Below are 16,361 nucleotides of genomic sequence, written 5' to 3'. Positions count from 1 at the left end.
ACCTCAAATTGTCTCAATATAAATTATAGGGTGTTTTACAGCTTATTCATAATGCTCATTGTGTTCTTTAAAAGCTTTTCACAATAAGAGATGCGTATTGTAATGTAGTAAAATTAGATCGTTTTGATTTCTTCAGAACAATAAATGTGTGCAGGGATTTTAAAGGCAGTGTCCACTCAAAACATTAAGATTCTGAGCATTTAATCTTCAGCTCACAAGTAGATGGTTTCAGAACAACTTAAATAGCTGCTTACCACCGTTAAGCGATAGATTTACTAAAACTAAAAAATGAAAAGTGTATGTGAGTGTAGTACCTCAAATAAATGCATTTGTATATGATGGTGTAGTAAGAGAATTATCACAGGCCACGATGTTACCCGTTTGTAGTGGGTCCGAAGAAAGTGACATTTACCGGCTCTCCTCCTCAACAGAACTCCAGTTGCTTCCCCCCGTTACACCACAGCAGAGAGGCATAGATTGTGGTATCCGGTCTCTAGGTCGACCACACTTAGGTTGACAATGTCTAGGTCGACCACTATTGGTCGACAGGGTCTCTAGGTCGACATGTTCTAGGTCGACCGGTCAAAAGGTTGAAATTAGTTTTTCACTATTTCTTTACTTTTTTTTTACTTTTTCATACTGAACAATCCACGTGGACTACGATTGGGATTAGTAACTTTGCCCGAAGCATGGCAAGCAAAGCGGTGCACTAATTGGGGTTCCTGGTCACTGTACGGAGCAAACGACCCCCCCCCCCCAAAAAAAAAAACTCATGTCGACCTAGAACATGTCGACCAATACTGGTCGACCTAAGTGTAGTCGACCTTCCATACCACACCCAAGATTGTTACCCCAGACCGCTACAATGGGTTTGGCCCAAGGCCACAACCCTTCACATGAGGCAATGCCCCATTTAATGCAAGCTGGATGCTGATTTGTAACTCCCATATGTTGGGAGGTATGCTGTTACAGGGTATCACATCCATGGCACCCAATCAGATTCCAGCTATCATTTATATAGTACAGTCTAGAAAATAACTAGAATTTTATTGGTTGCTGTGGACAAACCAACCCCCCCCCCCCCTTTCATTTTTAGCACTATTCGTAAATCTACCTCCAAAATGTTGTTTTTATAATTCCACTCCCCCCCTCTTTCCAGGATGACTTATCCCTCATGGTCCCATTCGATGTGCAGGTTTTCGATGAGAAGCAGTAACGGGGATTACATAACATTTATAAACCCAGACATTTAACCCACCTAGCATCACCTTTCTGATACTACCATGGGGCTGAATCGCCCTCATTTCTCATTTGAAGGGAGTGGCTGTCAGGTGGAGAAGGAACATAAAGAACATATAAGGAACATGTGGAACATATAGCTGGTGTGCGTATGTCTGTCCTTTCAGGTAGACGTGCAATGGAAGGAGCCGTTTTGTCAGTTGTACCAATGTTTTGCTTATGAACTCATTAGGAGCTGGTGATGTTACTACAGTAGAGCTACAATAAAGTAAAACCAAAAAGCTCTCAAAGTTAAAGTAAACAATAAACTTGATTGTTGGAATAAAAGGCTATTTTTAATTCAGGTTGTTGATCCAATGATGATCTTTATCCAATAGTGGCCGTAGGAAAATATAAAAAAAGAAAAAACATTCTTGGAATTATACCCGTAATTATGAGTAAGGATGTTTCACTCTTATTAAATCAAATTTTAAAAAAGCCACATAAGGTGAATCTTGAAGTCAGGGAGTATATGTCCAGCCAGACTCTCATAGAGGAACTTTCTCATAATATGGTTTTAAACTTTTAACCTCAAAGACAGGGAAATATGGGCACCCCCATAGTGTACTATGTCTAAATAGAACTTCTCACTGTAGTAAATAAACTCACTCACATTTAAACTCTCTTGGATATAAACATGAATCGCCTGCAGGGTAAATCATGTAAGTTTGCAATAAACAATGGGCCTAATTCAGAGTTGATCGCAGCAGCAGATTTGTTAGCAGTTGGGCAAAACCATGTGCACTGCAGGGGGGGGGGGGGGGGGGCAAGATATAACATGTGCAGAAAGAGTTAGATTTGGGTGGGGTGTGTTCAATCGGAAATCTAAATTGCAGTGTAAAAATAAAGCAGCCAGTATTTACCCTGCACAGAAACAATATAACCCACCCAAATCTAACTCTCTCTGCAAATGTTATATCTGCCCCCCCTGCAAACTCCAAATAAACACGGAGACACAAGTCTTGTTGAGATATTGTGCATCAAAGCCTATAAACAATTAGAATAGATGTCATCTCCCAGGACCACTTCAGGCACCAGTTAGTATAAAGAACAGCCCCTCGGTCCACCAATAACGCATTTTGGCATGTGCCCATATGAGAAAAGTCCTGAATGCTGGCTGCAGCCATTTTTTGTGGGCTGTAACAATAGTTAGCTCATGAATTAATTAGAAGCTAGTGCTGTTACTAGATCCTAGTAAATTGTTAAGTTGTGTCCTCATGACTGTTGGCTTAATCTTACCTCCCAACATTTGCAAGTTTAAATTCAGGTTGTTTGGAAAGGGGGTGTGGTCTCACAGGTAGGGGGTATGGCACCATGGCACTACCCCATTTTCATCACACAGGGGGCGTAGCCAGCACTCCTGGAGATGATGGAATGCTATGGACTATCCCCCTCATTGTATAGATGTCCAAAGTAGGACATTTGTGGGGGGATATGTCTTACCCCACAAAATGGCTGCCTCCACTGTGTGTAGATGAAATGTCTAATGCTGTCTAATTTGGATTGATGGTAGTGCCACTTTTAGACTTGTAACTCTGCTATGCTCCAGATTGTACCTTAACCCACACTGATAAACCCCAATATCCTTTCCTTAATACCCTAATTCCTTCTCCCAAACTAACCCTAACCACTAAAACAACCCTAATACCCTAACCCAATCCAGTAAGCTATCCCTAATACCCTAACCCAAACAACAAAAATAACCCTAATACATTATCCTTAATACCCTAACCCTTAACCCAATCCATTAAATTTACCCTAACCCCTAAACCTAATACCCTTACCCTAAAGTGCAGACTGGAAGGGCCATATACAGTAGTTCTTATCTGCCATCAAATTCTGTGTTTATAGATCTAATTCATTTATATAGTGATGAAATATACACAACAGACTGTAAGCTGATGTGTACAGGGACCTCTGCACCCTCTATTTCACATCTACAACTCCTTTTATCAACCTCATCAGTGCAATTTATTTTTTGGGGATTAATGACTATCTGCGCAGCTGAATTTTGTTGGACCTTATATATAAACAATGTTGCTTATGAAGTAACTTTACTCCCTTCAAAATCTGTATTTTCCCTGTCACCGTTTGGCTGTGTGCAGTTGTGTGTTGACGTCTCTCCGAGATTGGGGCCAGGTCATCCTTGTCTGTTATGGTTGTGACAGATAACATTTCAAATGTCTTTTCTGTGTATCAGATAACCAGATAACCGTCAGATGGTGCTGAGGGAAATGTAGTTTGCAATTTACTGACATAAACATGTAGTGTTTTTCTTTTTGTTCTTCTGATGTAGTGACCACCCATACTTCCATTAGATGAGTCCTGCCTTCCAGAAGCCCACAGGCCATATGGTGTATTTGTTGAAAGGGATAAAAATGTGTTTATAAATGTAATACCTGTTTAGCAGCTAGGCCACAACGCATGTCAGGGGTCAGTATATATTCAGCAGGCAAAAACTCAGTTGAGAATCAGGGGCTATTTAGAGAGCAGAGGGGGTAATTCAGATCTGATCGCTGGGCTGCTAATTTTGCTGTCCTGCGTTCAGATAGTCGCCGCCTCCACAGTAAATTCACTGTGCAAGTGTGTGATCCTGTGTGTACGCCGAGCTGCTAAAATCCACTTTGTGCAGTCTCTGCGCAGTCCAAGTCTTACTGCTCCAGTGCGATCACATCAGGCTGATCAGGGCTGGAGCTGACGTCAGACACCCTCCCTGAAAACGCTAGGGAACGCCTGCGTTTTTCAGAACACTCCCAATAAACAGTCAGTTACCACCCACAACCGGCCTCCTCATGGGAATGCCTGCTCTAGAGTTTGAGAACCACTGCCTTAGAGTATCACCCAAATGTTCTTAGCTAGTTCATTGAGTGGCTCAGTAGTTAAGTGCGTTGATTTGACTCTAACTCGCTGACTGCCCTTTTTCACCAATGAGTCACCATTTTCTTACTGTTATGGAATTGCCAATATGTGATTGTAAGCTCTAGGTGCCGAGGGCAGAGCCTGGAAACAATATGTTCAACATGATGTTAAATTATTGTTCTTCAATTGATTACATAGTCAACATTCCTATTCTCAGTCTTGACCATGTTTCATTAATTTTAATCAATTTTGTTTGGTGTTAAAAATGACCTGTACATTGTTCAAATAAAGGGAATATTTAAAATCATTATCCGGCAATAAAACAGATTCTCTTTCTCCATTTATCTTGGTGATAGAAAATCTTTTGCTGCGATTTTAAGATTTTTTTTTTTTTTACCTGGCAGCAGAAATAAGACGCTTACCGCATTTCCAGCCTTCTGCACATAAGCAGTGGGACTGACAGTTCTACTTTAATTGAAATGACAGTAATAAAAAAGTTCACAAAAAAAGAAAAATATATATTATTGAATACATGTTATGATTAAATAAAGCGTTCCTTCCTTTGCCAACCCCCACCATTTCCATCCTGAGAATGTTGACTAGGAGTTTTGTAAATGAGGTAATACCCTAGCTAGCTTTCACGTGCTGCTCCCTTTCTCTGGATTTCCCTACCTCTCCCGCTCAGACTCTCCACCTCTCTACAAAACTTCAATTGGGCTCTTAAGACCCACTTCTTCACCAAACCCAGCCAAATCTCATCCTAACTGCACCAAATTCTGCGGTTTTCTACCACCTGATACTTATCTCAGTGTCAACTGCTGCTGTAGCTATGTTTATTTACCCTGTACTTGCCCTATATTGTCTTCAACTGTAAGTTGCTGTTTTCCTGTTTTGATTATTTGTTTATGTACTCTGTAACTGGGCGCTGCGGGACCCTTGTGGCGCCATATAACTAAAGGATGATAATAATAATAATAATAGCTTATCCATGTAAAGCAAGGTGAAGCTGCAATCAGGGACCACCAGAGATGCAACTGATGATGATACTCAACAATAGCCAATGCCTGCTGTCTCCTTTGATAAATAGCTATAAAACACTACATATGGCAAAGGTAGGTCTTTTTAAGGATTCTTTAATAGATTCCTTTTTTTAGGACATACATAGTGCACAGAGCAATAAGTTAACTGAGTTTGGATGAAATATCTCCCTCCACTATGTGCAAATACCAGGGTCCACTGTGTCATTCTCCTATGGTGAAGCCGTCTCCACCGCTGGCATTGGACGATTATGTATAGCACAGGAAGGACGGCCATGTTTTCCCCCTGGTATAGGGAGCTTAGTTCTCTTTGGGTCAGATATAATGTACAAGTCACTATAACAATAATTGGTCATCTTTATGATCCATCTGTAACTGCTTCATAATTTGGCCCTGATATTGGGTCTTTAGCTGGTTATTTAAGTGCTGTATGATACAATGTGGGCAGTATAACACTCAGCAAAGGTAAAACACAGCCTGTGTATCACCTCAGACCAGCATCTTGTTATCCCTATGTTTTATTTCTCTGCAGTGTCTTTGTATATAATGCTAATTAAAGGCCCCAGTGGAATGGTCTGGCTGCTAAGCCCAAGAGCCGTTAAGGCTGGATCTTGTCCAAAGTGGCCACTGGAGTGAGCCCTGAGTGTCAGGATAGCTCCTTCACTGATCTCCTTCTCCTGCAATATATCATTGCGCTGACAGACGCCAGTGATACTGGAATGATCCAGCCACTTGGCCTGAGTGTCAGATTTATTTTTTTATTTTTTTTATTTTATCCAACTTGGATAAACCTACATACAGTGCATGGCCAAATTAGACTCCAATCTTCTATTCGGGGCTTGGGCTGTGATACTGTATTTGGCCGGCCTGAGTGAGTGTCGCTCGCGTTTGATTGAACTTGCCCTACAGGGTGATAAAGTAGTATGATCTACTGTATGCATGTGTCTATCCTTTTAATGTCTGTCCCTGTAATACTGACAATTCTCAGCAGATTATTTTAGAACTAAAATGATTTGGTTCTGGTCTGTGAGTTATTACAACAGTCATTATGAGGAGCACTCCTAATATACATTTGTTAAAAATACTACGTTACTTGCAGACTTATGTCTTTAAAACCACTTATCTGACGATTTTTCCCTTCAAAATCGTTAGCAACATTGTTTGTTTTTTTAATTTATTTTATTTAATAAAGTTGAAAAAGTATTTTTAAAAATATTTAAACATTATATTATGCACATCTGCAGAACGGATCTCCTCGTCAAAAACGGGGGGGACAAGGGGCGACGACGCAGTTGCATGAAATCTGACCATGCCACTTAAGTGGTTAAAGCTGCACTGCCACCTTTCCAGGGGAACCAATCCCAAGATGTGTTCTCCTGAATGTAGTTTTTAATTTGTCCTTGGAAGGGAAGCCGGAACCCCGGGAAAACTGCTCTGACTTGAGGAACAGGAACCTTAGTAACAATGTTTAGTAGATGTTGGTGCAGCTAAATGTGTAGACAAGACTGGATTTATATATATATATATATATATATATATATATATATATATATATATATATATATATATATATATATATATATAGTATAATATGTTTTGTATGTTAGCTAAGTGAAACAAATTATAATTTATTGATATTTAAAATGAAAAAAACAAACAACATGCAATATTGGATGCAAAATCTATTTTTAGGTCCGTTAATTTGGAAGATGTTTTATTAATAGAGAGTAAAGTGTGTTCTCTGTGCATCCACTTATAAATCAGATGAAAATCAGCAAAGCTGACAGTGTGCAATCAATTGCTGCGTCTCAGTCTCCAAGGAGGAAGGGTAACTAATACCTAAATACATATATAAACAACGTGTAGAGATTAGATGTGGTGAAGCTTGTCAGCATTCCCCTAGTGCACTTTAATTGGAAGTGTAAACAGAATTACACAGAAACCTGACCAGTGTTCTGTCTGTAAGATGATGTTTTGTTACACAACAATAAATAGCTGGTCAGTACAAATGGCTGTGGGTGAGTACGACTGAAGGGGACGGAACTATCCGTAAAACAGGCTTTTAGGTGCTGTTATGTGATAGTACATAGATCATGAATATCTCCTGTTATATGAAGGCTCTTCCTGCGCTATATAAAGTGAACGCTTCTTGGGTTAACCCAGAGCTGTTACTCTCCATGCTCTGTAAGTAGGGAAAACCATTGACCATTGATGGTCAGTACAGATGGTATAATGGTTAGCAATACTGCCTTATATCACTCAGGTCATGGGTCTAACTGTGTGAAGTTTGTATATTCTCTCTGTGCTTGTGTGGGTTTCCTCCAGGTACTCCGGTTTTCTCCCACAATCCAAAAATATACTGGTACAGGTAGGTTAATTGGCTCCTAACAAAATTAACCCTAACGTGAATGTGTGTGCTGTACATGGGATAGGGAATATAGATGGGTGGTCTTCTGTATGCCGGCGGTCGGGCTCCCGGCGCTCAGTATACCGGCGCCGGGAGCCTGACAGCCGGCATACGACACTTATTTTCCCTCGTGAGGGTCCACGACCCCCATAGAGGGAGAATAAAATAGTGTGGCGCGCGTGGCGAGCGCAGCGAGCCCGCAAGGGGCTCATTTGCGCTCGCCACGCTGTCGGTAAGCCGGCGGTCGGGCTCCCGGCGCCGGGATGCTGGTCGCCGGGAACCCGACCGCCGGCCAGCCGTAGTGAACCCATATAGATTGTAAGCTCAACTGGGGCAGGGCTGAATGCCAAATATTCTCTCTGCAAAGCGCTGCAGAATATGTGTGCTCTATATAAATAACTGCTAATAAAAAAAATAGTGGTTTGCACCAGTGGTTGATGATTTTACCATCGGTGGCAGAGGTCTGATGGTGACATGACAATTTTTTTTTTTGCCTGTCGTGCAGTGCTTAATCCCCCCCCCCCCCCCACGCGCGCGCGCACACACACACACACACACACACACACACACACACACACACACACACACACACACACACACACACTATTAGCTTTGTACTCTTTCTCTAATTGGTTCTTTGCATTCATGTATCCCCAGTAAGTGATGTTCATTGATAGTTGAAACCATCTATGGTTTTCTACCAGTCAACAAAGACCATCGATAATGAAACCTTCCCTATCTGAAGTACGTATCTTGCATTAATCAGATCTAATATGACTGAAAGAGAGTATCTTCACTTGCTGGTGGTGGTGGTTATAATCATCATCAATTATTTGATAATACTCTTTACAAAGCAAAATAAATTCTTAATATCCACTGGCATTCTTTACCACCCAAATGATACACCCTCAGGTCACTTTTGTCAGCAACTAGTTAACTTACTAGTATGTTTTCTGAAGTGTGGGAGGAAGCCCAGACGCCTGGAAGAAGCCTGTGCAAACATGGGAGGACATACAAACTCTACACAAACTATCTTTGCCGCCATGAGAAGTGTCAGGCCCTAGTAAAGAGGGAATGGCTGTTTGTGGGTTGTGCAAGCATCCTGTATAGTGCATCCCTCCTATTGGCACCCCTACGGATAGTACCCTGGCTAATTGCTAATCACTGTGCCTTTTGGCTAGGTAATAATAATTTGGCGCTAGGCGCTTGGGAGAACCGAAGTGTCGTCCCTCTGTCTGTATGCTGGAATCATGGCTCTGCTTCTCTGCTGTGTCTGTGCCACAGAGATTTTGGATGCATAGTTCTCCAATGGGGCAAGAACACATTAGCATATCTCTGCCGTACATTCCTGGGGCAAGGCTTAATCCCCCATTCTATGGCTGTGTGGGATAATACTGTTTGGTATAAACCATCCATGAGAATGTAAATACCTTCTGTTGTAAAAAGTCTCTTACTGAGCTATTAATAGCGGCTGCTTCTAAATTTTCTTTTAACTTACCCCACTATAGCACTAATGAGTGTACTGCAAACAAACTTATAATTGCATTAATTAGTACAACTGGAGGCTGCCATATTGGTTCTGCCGCTGAGATAAAATAAATCTGCCATCAAAGACTTTAATGCAGCAGTGTCCCCAGCGGGCGCGCTATTCTGAAAAACGCTGGGACATTTGCTTGGCGCAACAACAATCCCTTTTCATGAAAGTGTATTTCAGATGTGGAGAGTACTCTTGTTTTAGTAAAAATGGATGTGGCTGTAAAATATAATTTATTTATGTTTATTTTTTTTAAAGGAAAGTTTCTGTGTAATATTCCGTTAAACCCGTTCTGATTGTCACCATTTCTCGTCTTTATGCAAAGTGTATTTTGCTTTGCTTCCTCCAGAAAGCAAACATTGTGGGTTTGTTTTAAGTGAGGTTTGTAATCATCGTACACATCCAGACGGCTTAGAGAAACCCTTTGATTTTGCCATCTGCCAAGCGTGTGTCCAGCAAACAGCTTGTCACTTTATTCTGTGGGGGAAGGCTCCTTCACACCTCCCTCCTTATCCGTGTCTCTTCTGTTCCTTCTTTCCCATGGTGTTCTAAATACTTGCTCAGATCCAAATCTGTTATCTAGGGAATGTCAGTCAGATCCCCATATAGTTAAGATACTCAATATTGCTTTATGTCCCCATCACCCTATATTTAAAAAGGCCATTACTGACCCAGAATGGATATTTTTTTTTTACATAGGTCTTTAATTGGGTAACAATGAAGCGACTACTGTACAGTACTATCTGCACTTTCTACTGATAGTACTATCTGCATTTGAAGCATGTTTTAAACGCCTTCCCGCAGTACATTGTACTTGCCATACTGCCATATACTGTAATACTCTTTCATATTGTAACAGCATTCTATATGGTCTGTCCTGGTACTATCAGGGCCAGCAACAGAAATCTTGGGGCCCCATACAGTGATATATCTGGGGCCCCTTTAGGTTTTATATATATATATATATATATATATATATATATATGTGTGCAATGGAATTTGCTGCACTGTATAAGTTAATAAATGAAAAGATATATTTATTTATTTATTTATTATTTATTTATTCACAGTTTCTTATATAGCGCAGCAAATTCCGTTGCGCTTTACAATTTGAAATAACAATAACAAACTGGGTGATAACAGTCATAGAGGTAGGAAGGCCCTGCTCGTAAGCTTACAATCTATAGGGAAATAGGCATATGTACACAAGGAAAGGTGCTATCTATTGCATAGAATGAGAAGACATGTGAGGATATGTGCGGACTGTAAAGAGTGGATGTAATTTGATAGGAAGGTTTATGAAAGTTATGTGGGCGGTTCAGGAATTTGATACGCTTGCCTAAAGAGGTGAGTTTTGAGGGAACGCTTAAAGGTTTGGAGACTAGAGGAGAGTCTTATTGTGCGTGGTAGGGCATTCCACAGGGTGGGTGCAGCCCGATGAAAGTCCTGCAGTCGTGAGTGGGAGCGAGTAATGAGTGTGGATGAGAGACGCAGATCTTGTGAAGAGCGAAGAGGTCGGGTTGGGAGATATTTTGTGATAAGCGAAGTGATGTACGTTGGTGTAGTTTGGTTAATGGCCTTGTGTGTGAGTAAAAGTATTTTATATTGAATGCGGTAGAGTACAGGTAACCAATGGAGGGACTGACAGAGTGGATCTGCAGACGATGAACGTCTAGCGAGGAAGATAAGCCTCGCCGCTGCATTCAGAATGGATTGTAGTGGTGAGAGTCTTGTTTTGGGAAGACCAGTTAGGAGACTATTGCAATAATCAATGCGGGAGATAATGAGAGCGTGGATTAGAGTTTTAGCAGTGTCTTGTGTAAGGTATGGTCGTATTTTGGATATGTTTTTTAGATGCATGTAACATGATCTTGAGACAGATTGATCTGTCCTTTGTTCCCCACATTCAGAGTCAAGGATGACACCTAGGCAGCGAGCTTGTGGGGTAGGGTAGATAGTCGAGTTTTCAACAGTGATAGAGATATCAGGTTGGTACCTACTATTGGCCGGTGGAAATATAATTAACTCTGTCTTTGAAATATTAAGTTTGAGGTGGCGAGATGTCATCCAGGATGAGATGGCAGAAAGGCATTCAGTGACACGGTCCAGTACAGATAGGGACAAGTCAGGGGAGGATAGGTAGATTTGAGTATCATCTGCGTACAGATGATACTGAAAACCAAAAGAGCTGATTAGTTTACCAAGAGATGAGGTATAGATAGAGAAAAGCAGAGGACCCAAGACTGAGCCTTGCGGTATTCCAACTAAAAGAGGTAGCGAAGAGGAGGTAGATTCAGAGAAGCGAACACTGAAGGAGCGATTAGATAGGTACGATAGGAACCAAGAAAGGGCTGTGTCTTTAAGACCTAGGGATTGTAGTGTCTGTATGAGAAGAGAGTGGTCTACAGTGTCAAATGCAGCAGATAGATCTAGAAGAATAAGTAGTGAGTAGTGGCCTTTAGACTTCGTAGTGACCAAATCATTTACCACTTTAGTCAGTGCTGTCTCTGTGGAATGTTGGGAACGGAAGCCTGACTGAAGTGGGTCCAACAAAGTGTATGAGTTAAGAAAGTGTGTGAGTCGAGTGTAGGCAAGTCTCTCAAGTAGCTTAGAGAGACAAGGGAGCTGAGAGATAGGGCGGTAGTTTGAGAGAGAATTAGGGTCAGAATTTTGTTTTTTTTAAATGGGAGTAATCACTGCATGCTTGAAAAGTGAAGGAAAAATACCAGTAGAGAGAGAGAGATTACAGATGTTAGTTAAGGTAGGGATGAGCACCAGAGACAGAGCTTTACTTATTTGTGAGGGTAAAGGATCAAGAGGAGAGGTAGTAGAGAAGCAGGATGAGAAGAGTGATGATACTTCATCTTCATTTGTGGGATCAAATGAAGAAAGAGTGCCAGAGGGTTCAGGTACAGAACGGAGCAGGTCACTGGCTGCCGAAGAGCATACCATTTCATCTCGGATCTTATCAATCTTCTCCTTGAAGTAGGAAGCAAGATCCTGTGCCTTGATAGTGGCTGGTGGGGTAGGTGCGGGAGGATTCAGAAGTGATTTAAATGTATTAAAGAGTCGTTTGGGGTTAGAGGCTTGAGCAGAGATAAGAGTTTGGAAATATGTTTGTTTGGCAGTGTCCAGGGCATTTTTATAAGAATGGTAGACTGTCTTATATGTGAGAAAGTCACTTGAAATACGAGATTTACGCCACCGACGTTCAAGTTTTCGTGTGAGTTTTTGTAGTTGTCTTGTTGATTTGGAGTGCCATGGTTGACATCTAGGCCTACGTGGAGTGTGATGGGTAGCTGGAGCCACTTCATCAAGGGCTAGTTCTAGAGTCTTATTAAGGTGTGATACAGCCATCTCAGGAGAGGTGAATGCAGAAATAGGTGAAAGCAGTTGTTGGAGTGAAGTGGAAAGTTCTTGAAGATTAATTGTGTTAATATTTCTGCGAGTTTGAGGAAGATTGGAGAACTTCCACAACACAGGGTTTGAATTAACAGAGGAAAGCATGCAGGTGATAAGGTTGTGATCTGATAGGGGGAAAGGAGTGTTAGTGAGTTCAGAGATGGAGCATAGTTTGGTGAATACTAGATCAAGGCAGTGGCCTGCCTGAAGAGTAGAGGAGTCAGTCCATTGGGAGAGGCCAAGAGAGGAGGTTAGAGAGAGTAGTTTGGAGGCATGCGCAGCAGATTTTGGACAATCAATAGCAATATTGAAATCACCCATGATAGTGGTGGAGATGTCAAAGGATAGAAAGTGAGGGAGCCAGGCAGAAAAATCTTCCAAAAATTGTTTTGGATGCCCAGGTGGGCGGTAGATAGCTGCAACACGCAGAGAGAAAGGAGAGTAAACCCTAATGGAATGTACTTCAAATGATGTAAATGTGAGTGATGGAACCTGTGGTAGAACAGTATATGCAAAAGATTGGGAAAGTAAAAGTCCAACTCCTCCTCCTTTATGGTTATCGGGTTTTATGGTTTATTTATACAAATATATCAATATGTATATCTCTTAATCCTCCTCCACACACATCACAGTCTGTGTCTCCCTCTCTTCTTCCTTCCACATACCCCACAGTCTGTCTCTCCACAATGACTATATACTGCATCCCCAGCTCCCCCACCCCATCCCAAAGCCCTGAATCCCCTCACCAATCCACCTGCGCTGCACTCCCCAGTATCCAGACCCGAACACCGCACAGCAGGTACCATGTGGCCCTCACACGTCCACCAGAAAAGGCCGGCGCAAGCAACGGGAATCATGGCCAGCGGAGCTGCTGCCATGTTCCGTAACTGCCTGCAACAGAGATTTATCCCCCCCACCCCCGTTGCCGGCCCTGCGTACTATTACTGCTATAAGTATCTGGTCAGTACGCAGCATTTCTGTAGCTCCTTATACTATTTTTTTGTTTTTAATAAAAAAAAAAACCATCCTTTTTAAAGGGATAATTTATTGGATAATCTGCAACATTTTGGCTTCATTTCTTGTCATTGTCAACCGTAACTCTAACATTGAGTGTTGTTGATACGACAGGGAAAGGCTTTGCACTTTTCCGGGTAGAATACAGAGATGACTGACCACTTTGCTGCCAGAGGGTGGGCCACTGCCAGCCCTCACCTCTATAGAACGTGTTCCAAATAAGCCTTTTAAACGTCCTTGACAAATGTCTAAGGGTGTTACATTTCTAATCATTTTCACTTAAGTGACAATACAAACACTGCGTGTCAGAGGGCCTCAGCTATTCCCCCTTCACTGAGGGCAGTATAGCTAGGAAGTGTCATCTGAAGCCGCCAGCTGTGGGGTCATGTGTCCCCTCCCTCTGGTTGTCTGTCTTAGGCAGATGTTCGGTCATCTGACCCCACAGTCTGTGTCTGTAGTAGAGCAGAGTATAGCGAGGGGGTAAGAGCTTTCAGTTGTGTGTAAATGTATACTTTTATTGGTGAAATAATATCTTTAGTTGACTGTTTCGCTCGCAGACATAGATTTATGTGCGGATTTATTAATTGTACAGCAACCTCCGCTGTCTGTAGAGATCTCCGCTCCTGTGGGTGTTGACAGTCAAGGGCAGGCTTAGAGAACCTGTGGCTCACCAGCTGTTGTGTAACTAAAAGTACCAGCATGGCCTGACAGCTGGTATTGTAACAATCGGAGAGCCGCAGCGTGTCTACCTTTGGTCTAGAGCTATGACATGGTTTTGGTTTCCTGTTTAGCATGTTATGTATGTTTTTGTTTTATATATGACGTATATGATGCTCTATGGTATTTTAATGCCGTGATTCGGATCTTCTTGTTGCAGGCACAACACGTCCACCTAGAGAAGGAGAAGTCCCTGGGGTGGACTACAGATTTCTGAGCGTACAGGAGTTTTTGGCGCTAGAACATAGTGGAACTTTACTTGAAGTTGGAACATATGAAGGTATGTCACATATCAGTGTTTAATTATATGTATCCACCCACTCCAAAAAAGACCTGTAACCACTCCATCCAAACGTCACAACAAGCCACAGTGGTGGTCTAGCATCTGTCCAACCTCTCATTATGAGTAAGCTGGAGAATCAGAGGATTCAGTATCTCCGTAATTGCTGGGTTTAGGAGAGGAGAAACAGTGGGGAGAGAGAGCAAAATTATAAGATATTGAAGATTTCAAGACCCTAAAAGACAGGAAGAGCGGGTGCAAAGTGTCCGGGTCGAGCCTGTCTAGTGGCTGGAAGTCCAGAAAAGCTTTGTGAATGATGACAATTTTAGGGTTAGTTGATAAGTCTATAGAAAAGCACACTCACGACATGCCAACTTTCAACATTCATATTTCGACATCCAAACCATGTTGACATTCTGGGGGAGATTCAAATGTTTGAATAGTCAGTTGGGTGTCTGTTTTTTCCTATCTAATAGACAGGAAAAAAACAGACACCGAACCGACTTTTCAAACATTTGAATTCTACCCTCTGAATGTTGACTTTTTTGTGCCACCCACACTCTTAAAATATTATTACACTACACATCTAACTCAGGGCAACCTGTAGCATCATCCAAAGCACCGCAGAGTTTGGCCTACTATAAAATACCAATTGGGTCACAGTTCCTACACCCCAGTATTAATTTATGAAACAGGGATTCACTCTCAAGAGTTTTGTCAGTGACTGTGTTTCATGATACTTGAGTATGTTATGACTCTTAGTAGTGCCCTAGCTTTTCTTTTTAGTCCTCATTATTGCCCTAGTTCATTTTATGAACCATAGTTCATACATGGTCGAGTCACATTATTATGACCACCAGCTAATGGCCAGAGTAACCACTGTGTGCAGCACGGACAGCAGCTAGATGGGTTGTACTGTCGCTTCAGACACACATCTGCTAGCCCCTAGGTTAAATTTGACGGTGAGATGCTCCACTGTAGCGTGTCGGTCGGCCCTCACGCATCTTCGTAGCCTACGTTCACCTCTCACATCGATGGCACGTGGTATTCCGCAGTTTCCATGTCGCAATAGGGCCATTTATCCAGTCATGATACACCTTCACCACAGCAGCACGCGAACAGTACACAAACTGCGCTGTTTCAGAAATACTGTCACTCTTGGCTCGAAAGCCGGTAATCAACCCTTTTTGCACTTCTGATAAATCGCCTTTTTACCCATGACAGCAATGAGTGATTTGTGCAGACGGTCTATCGCACACATTATATACCCACCAAGCCAGCGCACGACACATGATGTACTTCATGGGCTATGCACTGTCGACGTCAAATGTAGGAGGTGGTCGTAAATAATGTGATTTGACCGTATATTATGCCACATTGTAGTGCAGCCAGTACACATTATGCCACATTGTAATGCCCCCAGTATACATTATGCCACATTGTAGTGCCGCCGGTACACATTATGCCACGTTGTAGTGCCGCCGGTACACATTATGCCACGTTGTAGTGCCGCCGGTACACATTATGCCACGTTGTAGTGCCCCCAGTGCACATTATGCCAAGTTGTAGTGCCCCCAGTAGACATTATGCCACATTGCAGTGCCCCCGTTACACATTGCCACATAGTAGTGCCCCCGGTACCCAATATGCCACATTGCGATGCCCCAGTACACAAAATGCCACATTGTAGTGCCCCCTGTACACAACATGCCACATTGTACTGCCGCCAGTACACAACATGCCTCATTGTACTGCCGCCAATACACATTATGTCACATTGTAGTGCCACCAGTACACATTATGCCCCACAGTGAGAAATTCTGAGAACTTGGT

The 16,361-nt window shown here is 42.2% G+C and overlaps 1 protein-coding gene across 1 annotated transcript in view; it reads left to right on the top strand.

Annotated features, from left to right (window-relative positions):
- Positions 1 to 16,361, top strand: part of MAGI1 (membrane associated guanylate kinase, WW and PDZ domain containing 1) — an 809,094-nt gene that overhangs the window by 567,368 nt on the left and 225,365 nt on the right. The window contains exon 3 of the mRNA XM_063940923.1: positions 14,409 to 14,528. Within this exon, the coding sequence (XP_063796993.1) occupies positions 14,409 to 14,528 (120 nt within the window). The remainder of the gene's footprint in view (positions 1 to 14,408; positions 14,529 to 16,361) is intronic.

Source organism: Pseudophryne corroboree, chromosome 9, assembly GCF_028390025.1.
Source record: "Pseudophryne corroboree isolate aPseCor3 chromosome 9, aPseCor3.hap2, whole genome shotgun sequence".
Classification (NCBI taxonomy): Eukaryota; Metazoa; Chordata; class Amphibia; order Anura; family Myobatrachidae; genus Pseudophryne; species Pseudophryne corroboree.
Note: the sequence above shows the minus strand (reverse complement) of the source record. Positions and strands in the feature narration are given on the sequence as shown.